This window comes from Aspergillus oryzae, chromosome 3 (genome assembly GCF_000184455.2).
Source record: "Aspergillus oryzae RIB40 DNA, chromosome 3".
NCBI classification, from domain to species: domain Eukaryota; kingdom Fungi; phylum Ascomycota; class Eurotiomycetes; order Eurotiales; family Aspergillaceae; genus Aspergillus; species Aspergillus oryzae.
In genome coordinates this window covers 4,560,211-4,582,935 of record NC_036437.1, presented here as the reverse complement: position 1 = coordinate 4,582,935, position 22,725 = coordinate 4,560,211, and the positions used below count along the sequence as shown (strand labels likewise).

The following is a 22,725-nucleotide window of genomic DNA, read 5'->3' as shown; positions in this document are numbered from 1 at the left end:
GTTCACAGTTGCGTCTAGGATCACATGCCGCGACCGTTGCATGCACGGGCCACACGTGAGCATGACGTTATCGCCAATCCAGGGCTTTGAACCTCGGCCGATGTCCAACAAGACCTCTGCATACTAATCATCTGGAAATTGCATGATAACGATTCGATTCATTTCTACTTCATATCTGTTCGATATGAGCCCATCCTCGGCTGCGCTATATTCAATTTTGATCCCACAATCCACGACCTGAACACTATCGTCAATCTTTCCATGTACTCCGCATAATTCCCCACTTTGACTACAGCTTTCCCCAGCTGGACTGAATCCTGACACTGCAATTTTTCTTGGACAAAATGCCCGAGTACGCGGTGTCATATAACCCTGAGTTGGTATGCTGACACCGGCGTTGTTCACTTCGTAGGGAATCTCTTTTTCTAAACACCGATTGGACTATAGGATACCTATTCCCTTTACCAGCGATACGAAGAACCCCGACCGAACAAAGACTGGAAAACAGCCGCCCTCCGTGGCCCAGCTCTTCCAGCTCTTGGGAATGCAGCCGCTGGTGCCGTGGGAGCGGCTATATCGAATGTCGCTACGTACCCGCTAAGTCTTATCATTGCCCGACTGCAAACACAGAACCAACGCAACCCCAAAAAGACAGCGAAGACTAAGGCCAAGGGTGAAGGGGAGGAGACGGAAGGTCAGGACAAAGACACGGAAGACAGTAATGAAGAGGAGGAGGAAGAATACACCGGCATTCTCGACACAGCACGCAAAATCTACGCCAAAGAAGGACTTGGAAACTTGTACACCGGTCTTGCTCAAGACACAATCAAAACCGTAGCCGACTCGTTCCTGTTCTTCCTGGCGTACGGATTCTTCAGACAGCGGAGGATTAACGCCCGGTATGGTCCCGCCCGGAAAGGCGGCAAGCAGGTCGTTCTACCTATATTGGACGAACTAGCTGTCGGTGTTTTAGCGGGCGCGTTTGCGAAACTGTTCACAACACCGTTGGCTAATATCGTGGCGCGGAAGCAGACCTCGAAGATTTCGGCCAGCACTAGAGATATTGCTGCTCGTATTCGAGCGGAGAAGGGGATCAAAGGTTTCTGGTCGGGGTACTCGGCTTCACTTATCCTTACGCTGAATCCGTCCATTACATTCTTCCTAAATGAGTTCTTAAAGTATAGCCTTTTCCCACGGGATAAGCGCGGAAAGCCATCCGCGGCTACTACCTTCCTGTTAGCTGCTATCAGCAAGTCGGCTGCGTCGTCAATCACGTATCCGATTTCTATGGCTAAGACTCGAGCGCAAGTCACCGGCTCGAGCACCGCCCCTTCAACTGATAATGGGGGAAAAGATGACTCCGACGAGGGACTGTCATTGATACCACCCATTATTTCTAATGTGGTTAGTATAGCCCGTACGGAAGGCATTCAAGCTCTCTACGCAGGCCTGCCAGCAGAAGTACTCAAAGGCTTCTTCTCCCACGGGTTCACCATGCTCGCAAAGGACGCAGTATACTCCATCATTGTACAGAGCTACTATCTTCTCCTCATTGCTCTGCGACGATACCCTACACCAGATGAATTGATCGAACGAGCCCGCCAACAAGCTGAGGAATGGGCCGAAGCTGCCCGGGAAGGTGCTCGCGACCTCGCAGAGAAAGTCAAGGATACGGATGCCAGCGTCCTGGATCACAATGCGGGCAATGTAGCTGTCGAAATGAGCTCTAGCGGCCCCGTACCCCCAACGCTAGACCTGCCGGAGGGAAATGAGACGGCAGAGTTGGTGGGAGATTATGTGGAAGATGAAGCGACTGAGTGGAGGAGCTTATACCATTGGTTCTGGGAGAAGGAGAGGTATGGCAAGGAGTAGCGCCATCTTGTATCTGAATTTCTTGTGCATGTTGACGACGTTCAGCGAGAGTGTAGATGTTTTGACTGTCGATTCGGTGTAAAACGCGTGTTCAAGGCATTGTGTTCTTATATTAGTTTTCTCATGTCACAGTAATAATAGCATGAAGTAGCAACATGAACTTATTACAGTGGTTGCGTCTTCCGTGTATGAGGTATTTCTTTTGTCCCTTGTAGTCTCTGTGGTTCATCAAGTTAATTCATATACGCTTACTCGGTACAATGAATCTCGCTTTGTACAGTACTATATTATTATCATGCTCATCCCTGCTCCAGGCAGTTCACTAAGTAAAAAGAAGCGTTACATCAAACCAAGAACAGGAACACGAAACACTTTCGGTCCCTCATGAAGACTATACAAAAACAGGAGGTAAAGATGCTAGACGAAGAAATCAATCATATAGGTGTTCAGACAGCCTCCAGGTATGCAAGCAGAACAAACAGTCCCTAGACAGAAGAACAATATGCACACGCGCAAAATCTTCGAAACCCGTAAACCGTCTGTGTCTCAAAGAGCACCAGAACGTAAAACAAAACAGTACAAGAAAAGGTATCATAACAATCTGTTTTTGTCTTCCTCTGACCGTTGCCGGTATGCGTAGTAAATTATCGGTAATATTCGTGACAACTGAAACCCTGTCATATCGTTTCGTAGGATATTAATGAACATAGAATAGTTGTTTCATTTCATAAATCGTGAGTTCGTCGTTATTTATCATGAGGTTTCATGAGTAGCAAGCATTGCTGTCTAAACGCTTGCTGTTCTGCGTTTCTCGCTCGGCTTCTGTGCATATGCGATCAAGAGGCGAAACCCGGTGCCTCGCTTCTGGCATTCGCGGAGTACTTTCTTATCGGACCAGATGCTGAGGCCTGCGTCACCGTTCGCCAGGACGGGTATCTCGTAGCATCTTGTGTACCACCAACGACCGACTCTGGCGACGATTTTCCGGATTGATTCGTCGTTGGAAGGGGAAGGGAACGGGTCTGAAAGGAGATCTCCGAGGGATAGGTCGGTGTCGTTGGAGGATGTTTTGCTATGGGCTTTTGCCTGGGCGCCTATCGATGAGTTGGAGGGGTGTGACAGTGCGGTTGAGGAGGTGGCTGTCACCGCTAATGTGGAAGGATTCGAGGATGATGTGGATGAGGATGAGGCTGATGATCTTACGATCACCCCTGCGACTGGAATCCGTACCATACAGCGTCGTAGGTTGTCGAACCCGTGTCGTCCCAGGAGGCGTTGTATGCTGTCGCTTGAAGGCTTGAGGCTGATACTGGAGTCTGTTAGGTAGGTCCTCTCCTTGAGATTTCTGACAGCCTTTCGGGTGCGAATTCCCATGTTCACCATGTCGAGATCGAGTAGACTCATCTCCATGTAGCCCCCAGGGCGCAGCACACGCTTGCACTCTGAGATGATATTATCTTGAACATGTTCAGAGCATGCTGCGGGAAAGCGCAAAACAGTCACTGTGAAGTATCGTTTAGGAAACGGGAACCGATCCTCAAGGCTTGCATGGTGGATAGTATGGTGATTGGATGGCGGCTGCCAGGCGTCTGGATGTTTGGATGCCGTTGGAGTCGGTGCATCGTTCAGCTTGTACACCTCCGCATTAGGATATGTCAAAGCACAGTAAAACGACCAGTCATCGTTTCCTAGCCCATCAACTACGAGGATCCGCTCTTCCTCTCCGTTTTTGATGTGATTATGAGCGGGGCTGAATAGAACCCTTCCGAAGGACAACCATCGACTAGTCATGAGTGATCCCGATCTTATGTTAGTTTGCGCGGTCGGCCCTTCCCGATCACGCTCAGCAATATCGAACAAAATTGTATTTCGCTGCCGACAGGTTTCGAAACTTGGTGAAGGATTTAAAGAAGGCGATGTGAGAAAGCTGGACTGCTGCTTAATGGACAGGGATGGAGTCGACAAATTATGTTGGTCCTCGCCATGCAGATTCTCTACACTTCCATCATGGTGGTAGCAGGCGATTATGTCACTAAACGAGGGCTGGCTAGAAAGCACAAGTGACGAGTGTAGAGTTGGGGCAATCTTAGATCGCCTCAGGTGGAAAGACCCGGTGCTTGAAGTTGGAGATGCCGGGGTGAGTGCTACAGCGGGGTTCTCAACAGCTGTGGGAAAGGCCTGGCGATCGGAGAGTCCGTTGAGTTCAGCTTGAAGAGCTCTACTTGCCATAGCGGCCAGTTCGAACTTCTCATCCGCCTCCGGATCACCTGGACAAAGAGACCTCGCAGTTTCAGGAGAGAGAACATGGTCAATGAGGTCATCATATTCTCCCCACACTTCATCTTCATTTAAAGCAGACTCAGGCTCCGGGATAACAGCCGTGACTGCTGCTAGGCTCTCGGAGCCACTTGAACTTGTTATGGTCGTTGTTGAATCCTTCCTGGGGTAGAATGTCAAGAATTGGTCCGAGGAGTAAGGTCCAGTGATAAAGTCCAAAACGCTACGGCTCATAGGGTCACCGAATGGTTGAGTGAAATCAAAGGCAAAGCTTGACGGATTCCCATGATACGTCCCTGTTTGAGCCTCCAGTGTGGGTAAGCCCGGCGGCGAGAAGTCAAATTGCTTAGTCGTTACGGGGGCTGCGATCGAAGGCGAATCGGCCATACTGAATGGCCTCGAGAAGGATTGCAAAGCTGGTCGGTGCTGCCTGTCCCTTCTCGAGACTACACGTGGAATCCGACCGACCGATGCGAGGCGTGTTGTGCGCTGCTCTTCTGGGGATTCTGCTAGATTTTGGGAGCTGGGAGGCACCTGATCCTTATTGAAGTAGACCTTCGTAGAAGCCCTGAATTCACCGTTCAACTTGGGAGGTGACGGCAGCAAAATAGATTCGCTGGGCTTCCTAACATTTAAGGCCGCTGGGATCTCCACCGGAGTATCAATACTTTCTTCCTCGGTTGGTGGTGAATCCTCAACATTCCGTATAATATTTTCCAAGGTATCAGAGTCAGCATCAACCAAAGCATAATGTGCAATAGGCCGGCGAACTGCTGCTGGCGATACCGTAGCTTGGACACGATGGGGAGGTGGAAGTGGAGTTTCACGCTCGGCATATTTCGGATCGCGGCTTTTCTGGAAAAAGTTCCATTTGAGACCTAATCCTTTCTTGGGTGACTTATTTGACTGGCTCGTCGCTCCGTTTGTCTTCAAAGTCAAAGAACTTGGTGAACTCCTAACATCTGGGCGGGATTGCCCAGAGCCAGTTGCACGAGGTTTTGGTTTCACAGAATCGACATTCGAACTTGAGATTGGCTTCTCCAGCCTTTCAGTATTGCAAGCCTTTGACTGGTGAGTAGATGCGGGGGCTGCCCGCACATTCTTTTCTGGCTTACTTTCCTGACCGAGCTTTTCGAGCTTGCCAATGGTATCTGTCGAAGACGTCAATGTCTCGGTGGAGTAGCCGTAGTGCTTTGGGGTTGCGGCCTTCTGGGATAGGCTCGTTACAGAGCTTGTACTATAACCACTTGAGCTTTGCTCACTCTGTGTTCGAGCCAATGTCGCACCGTCAACACCTCCACCATTGATAAAGACAGGCTCGAGACGATCAAGCAAGAAGTCATCTAGTTCCATATCTGGACGGCTGTTCATGCTTCCTTTACTAGAAACAGATCTAGATGCACTTCTCACTGTGCTAGTTGATCTTGTCCTAGACCCGCTACTGGTGACGCTTGTCCTTCGACCTCGTTGTGCGTACTTGCCGTATCCTTCGTGCCCTGTTCCCGCAGACGGACCTCTTCGAGCTGTGCGACTTCCTTCAGACGAATGTGCTTCCAATTCAGGCTTGGATGTTTTGGTGAACAGCCCAAATCTTCGACTCTTGGGTGGGCTTGTTGGTGTCTGAGGCTTCTGCCGCGCCTTCGTTTCTCTTGTTGAGGCCCGGGGGCTGTTTCTTGAAAGCTCAGGTGACAGACGGGAAGGCACTTGAGAAGAACTCCTCGAAGGTAGTGAATCCACTGAAGTTGACGCCGATTGAACGGAGCTTAGCGGAATTCGCTCAGAAGTGAATGAACTTTCCACTGATGGGCGTCTTTTGTGGCTTGTCACTATATCAGGTGACAAGTTACTTCGGACAACGGGTGATGGCTCCACCTGCAACCGATGTGTTCCCTCTCTACTTGGCCGTGCTGGTATGTGCGTAGCATTACCTTCAGTTTCCTGGGCCCCTTTTGCTTTAGTACCCTCAGGTGATCGAACGGCTTGCGAGTTCTCTTGGCTTAAGGAGGCTGACTCTGTATCAGTGTTCTCTTGTGTCTTTCTCGGAAGACAAGATTTGGCGATTGCTTTCCGAGACGAAAGGCTGCCAGAAACAGTGGACGTATCGTCTGTCAGTCCTTTCGCTGCAGAATCATGATTTCGGCTTTTAGAAGAAGAGGTTGCGCTCGGCTCTGGGACGGAACCAGGGGGCTTGTTAGTTCTCAGATGGCCTGAATGATCTTGTGAGGTTTGTTGTGCCTGCCGTAACGAGACAGGAAGTCTGGTTTGGGATGGGCTTGGTTGTCTAATACGGGGCACGGCCTTAGCCGGCTGTACAATTCCTGGGGAGTATGAAGATAAGGATGTGGGTGTGGACGTCCTACTCCACATACCCGGGGAGCCAGAGTATCTTGTTGACGGGCTACTGGCCGAGGCAAATATAGGAGTTGGAGGAGGTAAATTTTGCGTATTGATAGTAGTTCGTAGACTTGCAAGCTCCTTTGGTTCATTGTGAGGCTGCTCTTCAGGTAATCTTCCCACATTTGTATCCTGAGGTGTGTATGGCGAAACTGTTTCCTTCATCGACTCGGTTTGGCTCCGCGGGAGTGGGAAACTTCCGCCCATGACTTGGTCCAGATGGGTAGTATCTGGGATCATAACGTTTAGTTTTTCTGGCTTTATACCCTCGGTGATTGACTTGTTATTCCCAGAGTGTTGCCCAATAGTCGGTGCCTTCCTCCGAAGAACGTTCCGTGGTTTACCACGGACAGGCTGTCGATGGCCACCAGCCAGTGAGTTTGGAGGAGTCTCAGTGTTCACCCGTAGCGATGGTCCTCTCTCAGTATTTAACACACTTGGAGTAGAACGAGCTACTGACGGCAACGGATGCGTAGCTGCTCGTGGAGGCAACAACGAGCGAGCATCGTGTGTAGACGGTATTCTAGAAGGCTTCGATGATGCTACAGGATGACCTGAATCGGTGTCGGATAGAGATGACCACTTGTTGGCCCCGTTCCTAATGTTTGTGGGCCTTGCAATGCGCAGCGCTGATGACAGCGAGATTGAGGAATTAGAGACTCTCGCCGATGCATTGTTACCAGGCAATGGTGCATTTCGCGACTGGGAAGCAAGGTCCTTTAATCGCGGTATTCGACCGCTCTCAGACTTGTGCGACGCCATGGTGCTACCTGAGTCCAATTTCCAGCTCCAGTCCGAAGACTAATAATCCAACCGTGGGTGAAATACAGTATGGCCATGGAATCATCCCGGATAAATAATGACCACCGCTTCTAATATAACCGCTAACGATGTAAGCGTCACACCCAGATGCGGTATGAGGGCCGAGATTTACCTACCTTCAAATCATATCATCGAGACAAGAAAAAATTGGCCAGCAATCAACAAACCCGTATCAGCATGTCTGAGAGCGTCGTATAGTAAGATGAAAATAATAAATATTAATGGCGTGGGGGAATATCTATTGGTGGGACAGAATAAGCACCAAAAGAAGAGCAAGCAAAGCAGAGCGAAGGTAACTTCGCAGAAACCTCGGTGACCTCTTCTGTATACGAGGGGAGATAGTGATGTAATAATATTCAGGATAGCGAAGTGCTTAAGAGCGGTCAATTTCTTTTTTTTTTATTATTTTAAAGAATGACCGGACAACTTGCATGTACTCCGCCACAGCCCACTGTGGCTAACACGCAATGCGAAGTTGTTGACTGTTGGGAGCTGTGTCTGCACGCCCACGTCAGAGAAAAAATCTTAAAACAGATGATAGAAGATAATAGTAATTTAGTAACGTTAGCACAGAGACCAGCTGTGCAAGAAGTAAAAGAAAGAGAAATGTAGGAAAGAATTTTAACGAGCCGAATTTAGATCATGGAGCGAGGAACCTTGGGATATTCTGGACTTTTCAAGTTCAAGAATGTGCCCAGCGCTAATTTGAACCATACCAAAACAGACCGGCGCAGCGGGGAGACATGGTTTCTATTCGTAGATTAAGTACCCATATAGAGACCGCAGAGAGAAATCCAGAATGGCTCTGTGCGATCGACATCGGACCCGTTGTCGAGCACAGATGTGACCGGGGAGACTATTGGTGCGAGGACGGGTAACTTTGTTTCTGTTAGCGATTGTATTAAGCCTTGGATAATTTAGAATCGCCAAGAATTGACGAGAAAGGTAACGATAGTGTAGATTCGCTTTAAAAACACGACCCCCGACAAGCGTAAAAGGAACGTGCACGAAAGTAAGTAGAGAACAGAAGTCAAGGACAGGTCCACTACTACATGGACCCAGTCAGTTTGCTCTGACTGGTAAGCATTAGGGCCTCAGCGTGTTGGATACACTGGAACATGGCAGTTGACAGGCTGGGATGGGGTTGAGTGGCGTGAGATAGCGGAAGAGTCCGTCGTATGCGCGATCGGCACTTTCGCCAAAAGCCCCTCGTTAAGCAGACGCCCAGATGGCAGATGCAGGCATCAGCAAATCTGTTGGTAATGCGATGCTGCAGTAGTCCAGAGCTCTATTTGGTCTGTGTGACGGTATGCAAGCTGTGATAGGACGGAACTCGGACAATTTCTTGCGAAGGAAGTTCTTTTCTTAGTAATGGACAGTTCCCAAGTCAGGTGGTGGTCAGTGACTTGCGATCGTCTCCCGGCGAGGCCGACACCACTAATCGATCATCATGTATGTACGACGCTCTTATTTGCCTTGTTCAACATGACAAATTTACGATTCCTACACGAGCCTTTTCGTGCTTTAACGAGATGGCCCTCTTGCCGACCGTCTCCGCTCTATCCGGTCCTATCCAAACTGTGTTTTCAAAATCGATCATACCCGAGTACCAGAGTGCTCTATGCCTGCCACATATCGGAGTGGCCTTCGCTCTCCCGTCGCCATGCGGCCATAACCATAGATTCTACTTTCTGGTACGCCGAAAGGTCCGCCCCGAAACTTTGAACACACACACAAATTCTCCATCGTATCTGTAGAATGACAGATAAGTTCACGGCCGAAACGGGCCAAATGGATGGGTCTCAAGAGAATTCCATAATACAACAAACAAGAACCACTCATAGACGTGAAAGGGCATCCTGGACAAAGAAGCTGAGACCCCCGCGTCAATTAGGCCGGGCCCCAAGTGAAAAGTCGCCCCGTCCTGTATGTATCCTTTGTATGTGGGGACGCTGAGCCGTGGGTCCTGATCCGCCGCTAAATGGAGAACCGGCCATGGGCGATCCTGATTGACGGAAGACAGCCTGACGGGCACGCGCGAGGCGACATGGGTTCAATCCGCCAGGCTTAGCACGGATGGGCAAAAGGCAACTACGGTGAGGGATTCGCCAGACCAAAGCAGAGGCCTCCGTGATACTTCCGGCCCCTGTGGGGACGGCGGTAAATTCGAACATGCTCTAACGGGTGTGAAAACATTGTCGCTTGTGCCGCAGCAAGTACGGGAGTCTAGACAAATGTTCCAAATGCCAATCACGGATCGGTGTAAAAAAATTAAGATGTTGGCCCGGCCTGCGTGATCGGACTGGTTGAGAGAGGAAATTCGACGTGAGCGTTCAGACAGACTAAAGAGAGTAGTTGAAGTAAAGACCAAACCCTGTACTTCTGTCCTTCTGCAATAGCGATCATTCTGCGCCCTTAGCGAGTTGTCGATCAGATCCGACCAGGAAATTAGTCGAGATACTAATCCGAGCGAAGTGGGCGCTGGTTTGCTGCAGGAACGGAATCCGTCCTGCAAATTTCAGCTGACTCGTGTATTCCGCCACTTCCACAAGTCTGACTCCAACATGATAACGTAGGACAGCATATGGCATGCTACGGAAGAAAGGGGGAAGAAAAAAGAAAAAGAAAATATACTGATAAGCTACCGAATATTTCTGTGACGCTGATCGGTCCATGCTCCCAATTTAGTTACGTTGTCTCCTTCCTTTTTGTCGATCCTTTTACCTATTACGGGTTTCAAACCAGGCTCGCCATATTTGTTCAATAGCGCACTCACCTGTATGTACGCACTCTGCAAGTAGTACAGGTATCCCGTATTAATATCGAATATTGAGATGACTCCCACATTGCTGGTGACTGCTCAAAAAAGTAAAAAAGAAGAAAAGAAAAAGGGAGAGACGTTCCGCGTAATATGGTAAATGCATAGACTAAAACCACAGTGACGATTCCCTCAAAACGCCTATTAAATTGCACCAGATTTAGAAAAACAGGTAAAAGTGGTAATGAAACATAGATCTAATCACGCAGCAGTCCCAAATCGCTTCTTCCTAGCCTCCAAAGCAAGCTTATCCTTCTCACTCAAGCCGCTGCTGGCAGGCTTCTCATTGCTGCGTTGGTTTTGACCTTGGTTACGGTTACCCTGGCCCCGTCGCCGGTTCTGACTCTGGTTCTGAGTTTGAGTCTGAGTCTGATTCCTGTTCCTCCCACCGAAATCCCGTCTTTTGCCTCCCCGCTTGCCTTGATCATTCTCGCCGCGACCCCTCTTACGGGTCTTCTCGCTGGGAAGTGCCTGGTCCAATTTGCTAACGCCGGTTGTAGCCGGTTCCTCGGGAGCAGTACCAAACCGTTTAGCCCTCTCAAGTTTTCTCTCCGCTTCTTCGATAGCGGTCTTCGAATCTTCAGTAATGCCAAATTTCTCGGCGCGAGCCTTACGCTTCTTCAATTCCTCCTCCATGTCCGTAACGGAAAGGCCAATGGAGTAGTCCGGCGCCGGCTTCTCCTCAGCTGGAGCTGCCTCAGTCGTCTCAGCGGCCTCGGCAGGTGCTGCTTCCGTTCCCCCTTGTGCAGTGGGGGCAGCATCCCCATTGGATTCTACCGTAAGATCGTCTGTGGTAGCGGGATTGGTGTCTTGCTGCTGGTTCGGAACTTCAGTCGGGTTAGATACAGCGCCCTGGCCGCCAGCAGCGATCGCGGCGGCACCAGCCTCGGTCGATGGCTTCGCTGCGGCAGCATCTGCAGCAGGGACATCGTCATCCTCCCAGTCAATCACATCCTCTGCGTTATCGGCTTTTGCGGCCGGCGCTGCAGTCTGAGCCTTGTTGTTGTCATCCTCCTGGAGGCGGGCAACCATCTCCGCCTTCTTGCCAGTGTGAGGCAAGGAGCGAGACTTCAGAATCTCCACTAGCTCGGCATTGGTCTTCTTGCTGTAGTCGGTGGCCATTTCTAATGGAATGAACCGTCAATGGTCGATAGCGTTTGAGGAAGAGTGGCGATTCGTTGGGCGCGATAGCCACTGGTGACAGAGATGAGCGGATGGCGCGGGTCCAGCGCGTAGGATTGATAAAAAATAAATTATCCGTCAGCAGTCATGCGACCATGCGACAAGTTAGGTCGTTGATTCGGATTGGTATAGGATAATTAATGGATGGTGTAGCCAGATGGCGAGGTTAAACCGAGCTCTTGGTAGAAGCGTCGCGTTGACGCGGTAGCGGACACCTGACCTATCTGCGGCTGACTTCCCAATCGGGATATATAGTCACGTGAGATAATGTGGATTTCACCATTCGGAAAGGTTTCCTGCCTATGAGGGGAGAAAACTCATGATTACTCCCTTGGACACGGGATTTTGAAGCTGAACATCCAAATAGGTCTACTGCAGTCACACAACATTACTGAATAAAAAAAAAAAAAAAAATGGGCTACGCAAGAACGGATTAGCTCCTGTTGATCCATGGATGGCGGTGTCATAGCTTCGAATCATGTTCATAGCTTCCAATAGCAGTTTGCCAACTGGGCAGCGGGGGGCATTGCTGTAATGATATCGATCGCAAAACGTTCAGATAGGGAATGTGAGCTTATCAGAGCATTTGACTGTTGATAGCTGAAAGAGGCGGGAAGCTGGAAAGAAAGTGATGACATGGCAAGCGAGATGTGGCTGTGGCAATTCTCGGTGCTCCGCGCCACAGCGCCACCGATATCATCATCCTCATGTGATCTATGAGCATTGTGCGATTTGACAAACACAATGGTCTATATTCGTGAGTACGAATTTGTTCCTGTGACTGTAACCTATTTAGAAAACAAGGCAGTATAATGGTGGTTCGTATCAATGTCACGACGCCTACGATAGTTAGCCTTGTCCTTGTGTGTTGACAGACTGCATCACCCTCAAGGTCCACTATGCAATTGAGGACATACTAAAAGCAAAAGTTTTAAAACTTCTGTCCCCAGTGTGCTTTTATATATTTTGCTTCCGAGGAATTGTTTCAACCAAAGGAGAATGTAGGTCACAGGCATTTGCAATCTCAAGGAACAGACGAAGTCCTCACTATCATTTTCGCTTTAATACTTTAGTTATCATATATGATCCGAAAGAGCGCCAAATCATCCCGTAGGAAATGGGTCTGCTGCGTCTATGAGTAATACGTAGGCTTAGATATTCCTTCGGTAGATTGATAACAGACGACGATAAGCAGCATTGTTTGTTGGCGCTAAAACCCCGAGTACATTCACTGAGTTTGACTGTTATAAGAGCAAATAGACCAAGATGTCACATCTTATGCTACATCGACCCAAGCCAGCTCTGGACCTATGTAGACAGTATGAGGTTCAGGACAACACTTTACCGGCTTACAAAGATCAATAGTAGGCTTTCCAAGATATAGTTAATATTTAGAACATCAGGGCAGATCATGTTTCACCCATGTTGATTTAAGGCTGGTGGTGCATTCTAGTAACATTCTCTTTCCAACATGGCGTACTAGTGCATACCTTGCATAATGTTCGTATACCTCCTGCAGCAAGGAGAGTTTGGCGATCATAACAGATGACACGTAAATCTCAAACATTTGGACACACACGAAATAAAGATCACCAGCCCTGGTCGGTGATAACCTCCAACTTAACAAGATCGAAGTTGTAGTCCAGTTTAGCCGAGCTATAACTCGGTAAGTCCCTGGAAGAGTTTCCGACCCAAAGACCCACGTGCCGATTACCCGATATCGATATTTTAATCTGACAGTCAAAGCAAGCCTTTTCGCTCCACTCTCCTTTCGGTCGTTTATATCAAGCGAGTCAAGGATGAACAGATTCGATTCGAAATGTGTGCTCGAAAGGAGATTCAAATCGAGAGCCATCCCTGCCTGGAGTCTATTTACGAGCCTTGAGTTGGTACCCGCTGCATGCAAGCCAATGTAACCCCTTACACTATGGAATACTTCGAGCCCTACGGAGTACTACGTACTTTAGAATGTGGGTCATCACGCAAAGACCGTTTCGGTTGAGCTGTGATTTTTTTTTTTTCTTTTTTCTTTTTGGTCTGTTGCGTTGCGTTGATAAGGCACTACTAGTAATACTTGAGACCCCCCACTGAAATGTAGGCAATTACTCACTCATTTCTTGTCAAAGAAGCCATCTACTCCTACCTGCGATCTGTTGCCAATCTAGAATATCCTTAAACATCCTCTAGCTTTGCTTGTCTTTTTATTTTACCTAATCTTTCTTGATACCGCTTGACAATTGCATGGCTCTTTTCCAAGATAACGTCTCTGAAATAATCATTCTTGATTTATAAGCACAAAATGACAGCCAGTGATATAGAAAATGATGCGAACGCAAAGGTCCGCCCCCCGGGCGTGTACCGAAGCAAGATCCCTTATTTCCGCATGCTCATCGATCAAGGTGCTATAACCCAGGATGTCCTCCACTTTGACTACCCCGGCTCAGGAACGGAGGAGGATCCATATGTCGTGTCCTGGATCCCAAACGACTCCCGCAATCCCCAGCTCTTCGATTTTAGCAGAAAACTGACCATCACACTGATCGTCGCGTTTTCAACAATGATTGTCGCCTTGACATCGTCGGCATACAGCGGCAGTGTTGGGAGTATTGTTACATCATTCGATGTCAGCACGGAGGTAGCGACCCTGGGACTATCACTGTTTGTCCTAGGGTTTGCAGTGGGTCCCTTACTGTGGGCGCCCATTAGTGAGGTCTTCGGACGCCAGAGACCTTTCTTTGCCAGCTTCCTAGCCATGGCTGCATTTTCAGCTGGCTGTGCTGGCGCTCAGAATATCTGGTCACTAGTGATTCTGCGCTTCTTCGCAGGCGCTTTTGGCTCTGCACCGTTGACCAATGCTGGAGGCACAATATCTGATATGTTTACAGCCCGCCAGCGCGGTCTAGCGCTCAGTTTATACGCTGCTGCACCCTTCTTGGGGCCTGCCCTCGGTCCAATCATCGGTGGGTTCCTGAGTATGAACGCTGGCTGGAGATGGGTGGAGGGCCTTCTGGCCGCTGCTGGAGGACTCGTGTGGATCATGATGGCACTCGCAGTTCCGGAGACCTATGCACCTCTTTTACTACGGGAACGCGCTGAGCGCCTGTCCCACGTCACAGGCAAGGTCTACCGTAGCAAGGTTGAGCTCGACAAAGGCAGAGTGGCGCTTAGTACCTTGCTTAGAAGGTCCCTCTCCAGGCCATTGGTCCTACTTTTTACAGAGCCCATTGTCCTCCTCTTCGCCCTTTATATCGCCATCATCTACGGTACATTATACATGTTCTTCGCCGGATTTCCCATCGTATATGAGCAGGGTCGAGGCTGGAACCCCGGAGTTGGAGGCCTAGCCTTCCTCGGAATCATGATCGGCATGATAATAGGAATCATCTTCACTCTTCCCGCCAACATGCACTTTATCAAGATCCAGGACCGGCTCGGCGGCTTCGCACCCCCAGAAGCCCGACTTCTCCAGTGCATGGTCGGGGCTATAGCCATCCCGATCAGCCAGTTCTGGTTCGCCTGGACGGACTACCCTTCCATCCACTGGATCGTGAGCATTATCGCCACAGCCCCATTCGGCTTCGGCGTCATCCTCATCTATCTCGGTGTCATGAACTACCTGATCGACTCGTACACCATCTACGCAGCGTCTGTGCTGGCTGCCAACACTATCCTCCGATCTATATTCGGCGCCGTCTTCCCCCTTATTACGGGGTACATCTATGACGGCGTCGGTATCCACTGGGGACCATCTATTCCTGCATTCTTGTCGCTGCTGTGCACCCCCGCTCCGTTTTTGTTTTACCGCTATGGTGCCGATATCCGCAAGCGGTGCAAGTATTCCGCTGAATCGTTCCATTACATGCAAAAGTTGCAAGAGAATGCGACAGACAGGGCCAACACGGAGACGAAGCAACCAGCCGTGCAGGCGAATGAGAATTCAACTTCAGAAACGAAATAGGCAGCTGTTATATCTGCCGATAAGAGCTGGTCTCTCAAGACTAGGTTAATAATGGTAGAGATGTATATAAAAGTTGTTTGCACATATGTATATAGAGAATGGGTACTAGAGACCATGATTTTAGACAAAAGTTTAGATTAGATCAAATGAATAGATATCATGACATGCTTCAGTTTTCTTCTGCACTATGTAGAACGCTTATAGATTCATACTATCGTGAATATTCCAATGCAAAATAAGAACCAATGCAGACTCACTGATATATATATCAAACTTGATACAAACATTACAAGACACTCAATATATATTTTGCCAACAAGAACAAAGTATCATAACATATATATCCAAAACAGCGATATATACCATCTCCGACTAACCAGACATGTTACCTCTCCTCAAGATCAACCTCCCTCACCACTAGTATCCAATGTACCTCCAAATGATCAACTCCGAGTTCATATCCGTTCCCAGCGGATGTCCTCCGCATCTCGGACCGGACCCGCAAAAATCCCCAGCAAGAGAACGCGGGGCAGATCCGAAGCGGAACAGCCGAAGGAAAAAGCCATGACTATATAAACTCCATACACAACCACCAACTATACACAACTCAACCCTCAAAGTAAACCACCTCAATCAAACCAACAACAGTCAATCAATCAATCCAATTATACCCGAAAAGAAAAAGGCCAAATATTGATAACAAAATGGACCCTCAACAAGAAAAGAAACACATCACCGCCGAGGACGCAGAATCCTTCACCACAAAAATCCTCACAGCAAACGGCGTCCCCGCCTCAAACGCCACAATAATCAGCAAATGCCTCGTGCAAGCCGACCTCCGGGGCGTAGACACACACGGCATAAACCGGATCCCCTCATACATGGAACGGATCCGCCAGGGCGTGCTGGACGCCAAAGCCCATCCAGTCCTGAACCAGATCACGCCCGTTGTGGCACAAGTAGACGGACAGAACGGGTTCGGGTTCGTGGCGGCGCACATGGGGATGGCGCGGGCGATTGAGATGGCACGCGAGTACGGCATCGGGTTCGTGTCCGTTAAGCATTCGAATCATTTTGGTATGTCGGCGTGGATCGTGCAGCAGGCCTTGGATGCGGGGATGATGAGTCTTGTATTTACGAATTCGTCGCCTGCGTTGCCGGTTTGGGGTGGACGGGAGAAGTTAATGGGGGTCTCGCCTTTGGCGTGTGGGGCGCCGGCTGGGAAGGAGAAGCCTTTTATTTTGGATATGGCGCCTTCGATTGCGGCGCGGGGCAAGATTTATAAGGCTGCTCGGCGTGGGGAGAAGATTCCTGCGGATTGGGCGTTGGATGGCGAGGGGAGACAGACGGAGGATCCGAATCGGGCGTTGGAGGGCGTTATGTTGCCTATGGGGGGTCCGAAGGGGTCCGCGTTGGCGGTTATGATGGATGTGTTTTCGGGGGTTCTGTCGGGGTCGGCCTTTGCTGGGCATGTTACGGGCCCTTATGATCCGTCGAAGCCTGCAGATGTGGGCCATTTCTTGGTGGCTATTAAGCCGGATTTGTTTATGGGGCTGGATGACTTCAAGGAGCGTATGGATTATCTTTATCAGAGGGTGGTTGGATCGGAGAAAATGGCGGGTGTGGACCGGATTTACTATCCTGGGGAGATTGAACAGATTACGCGTGAGGAGAGAGTGAAGACGGGGATTCCTTTCGTTCAGGCTGAAATTGATTCTTTGAATAAGGAGGCGGATAAGGTTGGCGTGGAACATCTTGTCGTGTCATAGTTTGCTTCGGCTTATATTGCAAGATCTTTCATGTTTGTAGCATCATCACTGGTTATGTTTAGGATCTTTAATGAAGTCATATTTCTGGCGGGGCCATTCAAAGACTACCGCAATTGTAGCATCATAACTAAGCCAGTGGTACAAACGGCCGGCGACGAAGAGGAAACAAGGATAAACGAAGTACAGCACATAGGATAGCACAGCAAGGGTTCTTCACAACGCAGAGCCAGAGAAATATGAAACAAATGAAGCCAGTCCTTCAACCGTAGAACCAATACTCGGCCGAATATTCCACCTGGAACGTACCCTTACGCTTTTGACAGTTAGTCGGAGGCTGTCCTCCAACAGTATACAGGCGGTAGACCTCCTAAAAAAGATTAGCACCAATGTACAAATGACAAAACATACCCAACTTACCGTGACACCAGTTCCATTCACAGAGGTGAGCTTCAACCAAGGCACGTTTACAGTGTTATCATCGGGTGCTGCACTACTCGCATTCCTTTTGGTTGCCATCCAGTCACTCCCACCAGCAAGTCGCAGATCGAAAACTGGCTGACCAGCAGCATTAAACTCATGTTTTCCCACGATGAACTTTGTAGCTGGCGAGGAGAGCTGACTGCTAAGCAGGGCAAGGAATGGAAGTGTCTCAGAATCCACTGCTCTCACGACAGGGGTGAAGTTATGGAGAAGTGCTGGATTGTACGCAGCGAGGCAGGAAACATCGAGCAGCGTTGCAACGGCACCCACTGCCTGGGGCGCTGTAGTGTTGGAGTCTTCCTGGCAAGTGTAGTTTTGAGTTCCTCGGCCCACCGTGACGTATTTGAGACGGAGGTTTGGATTGGGGCCAGGGAGCAATGCATGAAGTGGAAGCTCGGTTTTGGCGACAGAGCAGTTGGAAACGTGGGCGTTGTCGAGGTAGGAGGAGATCTGGGAGAACGTGGTAGCGAGGTCGGGAAGGGAAGGTGATGCTTCGGCATGGAGTATGGCAAGAAAGACGAGGAGTACGTTGATGAACAACATATTGAATGAAGTATTGATTAATGTGAGGCAAGAAAGAAGTAACAGTCAGGATACTTGGGCTTGTGAGAAGCACCCAGGGCTGGCAGAGTCGGGAAGTTGTCTGAAACTGGAATTGCGGGAGATATACTCGTCTTATATAGAGTTCTGCGTTTGGATATTCACCCTGACCAATCAACACATCCAACTCACTCAGAATTACTATTCCATAAGTCCTCTTGGATTCATTACCAAGCAATTGTGAATGAGAAGTTAACAGTTTGTGCCTTGGCGGTTCGTTTACTTTGATTGTACGGCGGTGAGAAGCTTTACAAAAATACCATTCCATAAAGAGGCACGACTTTGATAGAACCTGTTGGATATATACACTGCCTCCTCAAATAAACCCTCACTTGCGAATAGGTTACCAACCCAGAAATCCTTCAAGGCTAACCTGAAGATACCGCATCTACTACAGCCACTCGGCGATGATAGCAATTACTCTAGCTCTGTGTAGGTTTTGTACTCCAAACGTCTATCTATTTTCCTATAGCTCAGTTGCTGGAACCCTCAGTATCGTTTCGGGAATGTTTCCTTGCCTTCATTTTGTTACATTGTAAGAACGAAAGCTACGGGTGGCAGGATTAGCCGCCGCATCTTTGCATAGAACTCATAAATGATAAACAGCCGTGCATGAGACCTCGAGAAAAATATGCCTCGCCATTCGAATTGGTAATTAACTTTTATGCACCGCAAAGCCATCAGGAGGCGCAGTGAAGAGTTGGAATGGAGGCCGAGATGGTAAATATGCCGGAGACATAACCAACCGCATACGATTGTTAAGCGCCGTACATCGACACGTGCCATGGATTAGATGATACTATTACCTAGCTTCCTTGGTAGACTCGGAGAGAAGGGAAAATCATTGTTGCTGGACGCTTAGTGAAAGTGAACACCTGTATGACGTGCTGCTTGACATTCTCCGATAGAGCGCAATTCATCTCAATCACCTAAAAAGGATATAGAGTGACAAGTGTGTAAGAAACTCTTGAGGTAGGATATTCTCTAGCAACAGGTCATGAGATAGATGCAAGTCACCAGACGAGGACAGTTATCGTGGTTTCATCAATGCACGGCACAACCCTATGAGCTTCTACTTCCGCCGACCTGCATAGCTGGATGTTACAACGTATATGTCTCATGACATGAATCAGAACTTGCACGTCTGAAGAATTCGTACGTTCGGTGAATCTCAGTGCATATATCCGCGAATTGCATTACCACTCTACCGTCTGTAAGGGTATCAAATCTGTATTGAACTGGTATCTAATTATAAATCGATAATATGCCATGCCAACGTGCTGTAAATAGCCAATAGCATAAAGCAATCCCTTCTAAAGATTGCATAATTCTAAATATCAAAACTTTCTGCAGCAGCACAGGGGCGTCGTCAAGTCTCGTCATCCTTGGTCTCTTTTACCAGGCGGCCACTACTGCCCTCATCAAGTTCCGTATAGCCGTGCATGGGTCGTGAGCGACGCTTAGAGCCGAGCATGGAAGCTTGTCGGAGGTGGCCTCCTGGAATTGGCTGCATCTCCAACTCCGGGTCTCGTGAGACTGTTCCTCCGCGTCCCAGGGATGACTGCTGCCGAGATGTTCCTTCGGTGGTTCTCGATCGAGATGCTTCCCGCTCTCCGCGGTAGAACCCGTATAAAACTGGTGCATTGGCCACGATTGCCGCGGCAAAAAGCTCCACAGAGGCCCAGGTTGTGCGATTCACTTGCGCTGTGGAGTGCTGGGCATTTTGAGGAAGACGGATGACGGTGATTACGACGATGAAAAATCCAACAGCGAAGAGGGCCGCGAGTTGCAGTTTCCTGATACATGTAGTGGTCAGTAGGTGAGGTTAACTGAAACTCGTTGTCAAAGCATGTAGTTCTTGAGGCAATCAACCTGGGGCGCTCTTACTCCAGTAAAGGCCGCTTAACCTTGACCAATAGTGGGACCGGCAAAACGATCAGCATCAGATCCGTAACAATGTTCAGGACCCCTATAGTCATTCCACAAGCTATTAGCCTCCCTATCTACCGGAGACAACATCAACTTGTGTACCCACCTAGAACAATCAGCTGCAGCTGTGCTTGAGAGCAGAGTCCTATCGGTCCTGGTTAGTGAGCGATGCGTAATGTCCCAAGATAAGGAGGCGCACCGGGGTCTGGCAGCACAATCCAGTAATGGTCGAAAGGGTCGCATTCCGTGAATGTCACAATCTGCACAGTCACGTAGGTGGCCGCAAATATGAAGACATATGTGCCCAGGGTTATGCGTTCCCAGCTGAGGTTGCGGAGCAAATGACGGTACGTATCGAGCAAGATGAACTTCTGAAGCCAGAGACTGAGGTTCAAACGTCAGCTGCCGCGGTCAATTTTTAATAGACAAAAATATGTGCGTACTATGTGTTGTAGAAGACTCGATTAACCAGGGTGAACTTGCTCGCAGTTTCTCGACGGTAAATCTCCTCGGACGTGAAATGGTGCGAATATCGAAATTCACGCGACATATTATTCGTACCCCAGATAATAATGACATGGACGAGCGCCAACCTGATCAATGCACAGAGAATCGCACAGAGCGATAGATAATCCCCCAAGACAAACGCTTTCCCACGAATTTTCCGCATCACCAAGCGTATCGAGATCAACCCGACCGCACACCAGGTGAGGACCCATAGAGATACCAGAGTCGCATCGTCCATGGTGGCTCTATCACTTTGGCATCATGTCGGCTGTGTTGAATGCGATCGAGTTTCGGCTGCCGAACCTGATGCGAACCTATATGAACAGATCGCAACTCCCGGTCGGCCTCGGTTTTTCACCATTTTTCACACTCCTCTCCGTGCAGAGACCCATTTCCAGGATTCTGATGACGAAAACTTAATTCTTTAGGGCTCGCTAGAAGTGTTAGTCTTGCACCGTTCCTCGTGTGCTTGTACGCTAAGTTCCTTATAGCAAAGTCTATATCCGCCTTAGGACAGTTGTGAACGAATCATTTTACAATAAGAGTACAATTAATATAGGGGAATTGTATGACTTACATTTTTGGGCCCACCAAAGGGAGATGTTCAGTTAACCTTACCTCTCATAGTAAAACGGGATGGAACCGGTGTCTCACTGCCACCACGAGGAGCTCCACTGTTCCACCAGCAACCCGATGGTCTGATTGCTCTCTGCCGAAGATCCCCCGTCTTCGCATTCAACTTGCATTGATTTTTTCTTCACACCCCTGTCAACTGCATATTCCAGAAGCAGCCAAGATGCGGTTTGGTTACGCTCTAGCAGGGATCTTGATCTCAATTGCCGGCGCCAATGCTGTGACGCACACCCCCATCGTTTCCAACGCTGAGATAGCCTATCACCGTAATTACCTATACGTCGGGGGCCAGTATGTGCAGGACAACTCAGGCGGACATGTCTTCACGGATCAGATGTACGTGGAGAAACTCACTCCCACGCGAGGTGTGACCAAGGAACACCCGATTGTGTTTATTCATGGTCAAGCGCAAACCGGCACGGTAAGCTTCAGATGTCCCGACCGCGGAAAGAAAAGGCTGCTTGACTAACTCTGGTGCTCCAGAACTGGCTGAACAAGCCCGACGGCGGAAGTGGCTGGGCCTCCTATTTCCTCTCCCAAGGCTACGAATGCTACTTGATCGATCAGACCTTCCGTGGCCGCAGCCCCTGGTTCCCAAGCAATGGCACCATGAAAACCTACAGCGCTGAGATCCTCCAGCAGCGATTCACAGCCGCGAAACACTACATGCTCTGGCCCCAGGCCGCGCTGCACACTCAGTGGAACGGTACCGGCATGATGGGTGATCCCGTTTTCGACACCTACTACGCCTCGACTGTGGAGTTCTTTGGATCCAGCACCGGTCAGCAGTACACCATGCAGGAGGCCGGTGCGGCATTGCTGGACCTTATCGGTCGCCCGGTGGTTCTGCTCTCCCACTCGCAGGGAGGCCTCATGCCATGGATCATCACCGATGTGCGCCCGGACCTTGTCCACGCCATCGTGTCCCTGGAACCCACTGGCCCTCCCTTCCAGGAGGCTGTCTTCAGCAACACCTCTTCTCGTCCCTATGGTCTCACAGACATTCCCCTTACTTTTGAGCCCGCCGTTTCGGACCCCAAGAAGGACCTCGTGCGCCAGGTTATCCCCAGCAACTCCACTACGCGTTCCCCTTGTGTCATTCAGGCCGAGCACCCGGAGCCTCGCAAGCTGGTCAACCTGCAAAAGGTGCCTACTATGATCTTGACCACCGAGTCTTCTTACCATGCTCCCTATGACTGGTGCACTGTCAAGTTCTTGCGCCAGGCTGGTGTGTCCACGGAGCATCTGCAGTTGGGTGAGATTGGCATCCACGGTAACGGTCACATGGTTTTCATGGAGAAGAACAGTGACCAGGTCGCGGGAGTGATCCAGAAGTGGATTGAGCGTCAGTAACTGGTGCCTTGATAAATTCGATGTGGCTACTCTCGGCCTTGTTGAACGAATCCTGGCGGGACCAGTGGAAAGAACACAGCTATGTCTAACATGTATTATAATCTCGTCGTTTATGAATACATTCGAACCTG

General features: G+C 49.4%; 7 protein-coding genes across 7 annotated transcripts; 4 read left to right on the top strand and 3 right to left on the bottom strand.

The window, feature by feature from the left end:
- Window positions 1–344: 344 nt before the first annotated feature.
- Window positions 345–2,023, top strand: AO090026000190 (putative mitochondrial carrier protein; the record flags this gene model as incomplete). Its single annotated transcript, XM_023236178.1, has 3 exons — window positions 345–380; window positions 448–1,856; window positions 2,005–2,023. The coding sequence occupies 3 exons, from the start codon at window positions 345–347 to the stop codon at window positions 2,021–2,023; spliced, it is 1,464 nt and encodes a 487-aa protein (XP_023090934.1).
- Window positions 2,024–2,658: 635 nt separating this feature from the next.
- Window positions 2,659–7,305, bottom strand: AO090026000191 (uncharacterized protein; the record flags this gene model as incomplete). Its single annotated transcript, XM_023236177.1, has 1 exon — window positions 2,659–7,305. The coding sequence occupies one exon, from the start codon at window positions 7,303–7,305 to the stop codon at window positions 2,659–2,661; it is 4,647 nt and encodes a 1,548-aa protein (XP_023090935.1).
- A 3,079-nt stretch (window positions 7,306–10,384) lies between these two features.
- On the bottom strand, window positions 10,385–11,305 carry AO090026000192 (SAP domain-containing protein; the record flags this gene model as incomplete). The annotated part of the gene is made up of 1 exon (XM_001821628.3): window positions 10,385–11,305. The coding sequence occupies one exon, from the start codon at window positions 11,303–11,305 to the stop codon at window positions 10,385–10,387; it is 921 nt and encodes a 306-aa protein (XP_001821680.1).
- A 2,359-nt stretch (window positions 11,306–13,664) lies between these two features.
- Window positions 13,665–15,323, top strand: AO090026000193 (MFS transporter; the record flags this gene model as incomplete). Its single annotated transcript, XM_001821629.1, has 1 exon — window positions 13,665–15,323. One exon carries the CDS (start codon window positions 13,665–13,667, stop codon window positions 15,321–15,323), a length of 1,659 nt encoding a protein of 552 aa, XP_001821681.1.
- An 881-nt stretch (window positions 15,324–16,204) lies between these two features.
- On the top strand, window positions 16,205–17,092 carry AO090026000194 (Ldh family oxidoreductase; the record flags this gene model as incomplete). Its single annotated transcript, XM_001821630.3, has 1 exon — window positions 16,205–17,092. The coding sequence occupies one exon, from the start codon at window positions 16,205–16,207 to the stop codon at window positions 17,090–17,092; it is 888 nt and encodes a 295-aa protein (XP_001821682.3).
- A 259-nt stretch (window positions 17,093–17,351) lies between these two features.
- Window positions 17,352–18,115, bottom strand: AO090026000195 (DUF3455 domain-containing protein; the record flags this gene model as incomplete). The annotated part of the gene is made up of 2 exons (XM_001821631.1): window positions 17,352–17,459; window positions 17,510–18,115. The coding sequence occupies 2 exons, from the start codon at window positions 18,113–18,115 to the stop codon at window positions 17,352–17,354; spliced, it is 714 nt and encodes a 237-aa protein (XP_001821683.1).
- Window positions 18,116–21,404: 3,289 nt separating this feature from the next.
- AO090026000198 (alpha/beta hydrolase) lies at window positions 21,405–22,594 on the top strand (the record flags this gene model as incomplete). Its single annotated transcript, XM_023236175.1, has 2 exons — window positions 21,405–21,662; window positions 21,809–22,594. The coding sequence occupies 2 exons, from the start codon at window positions 21,405–21,407 to the stop codon at window positions 22,592–22,594; spliced, it is 1,044 nt and encodes a 347-aa protein (XP_023090936.1).
- Window positions 22,595–22,725: the final 131 nt, after the last annotated feature.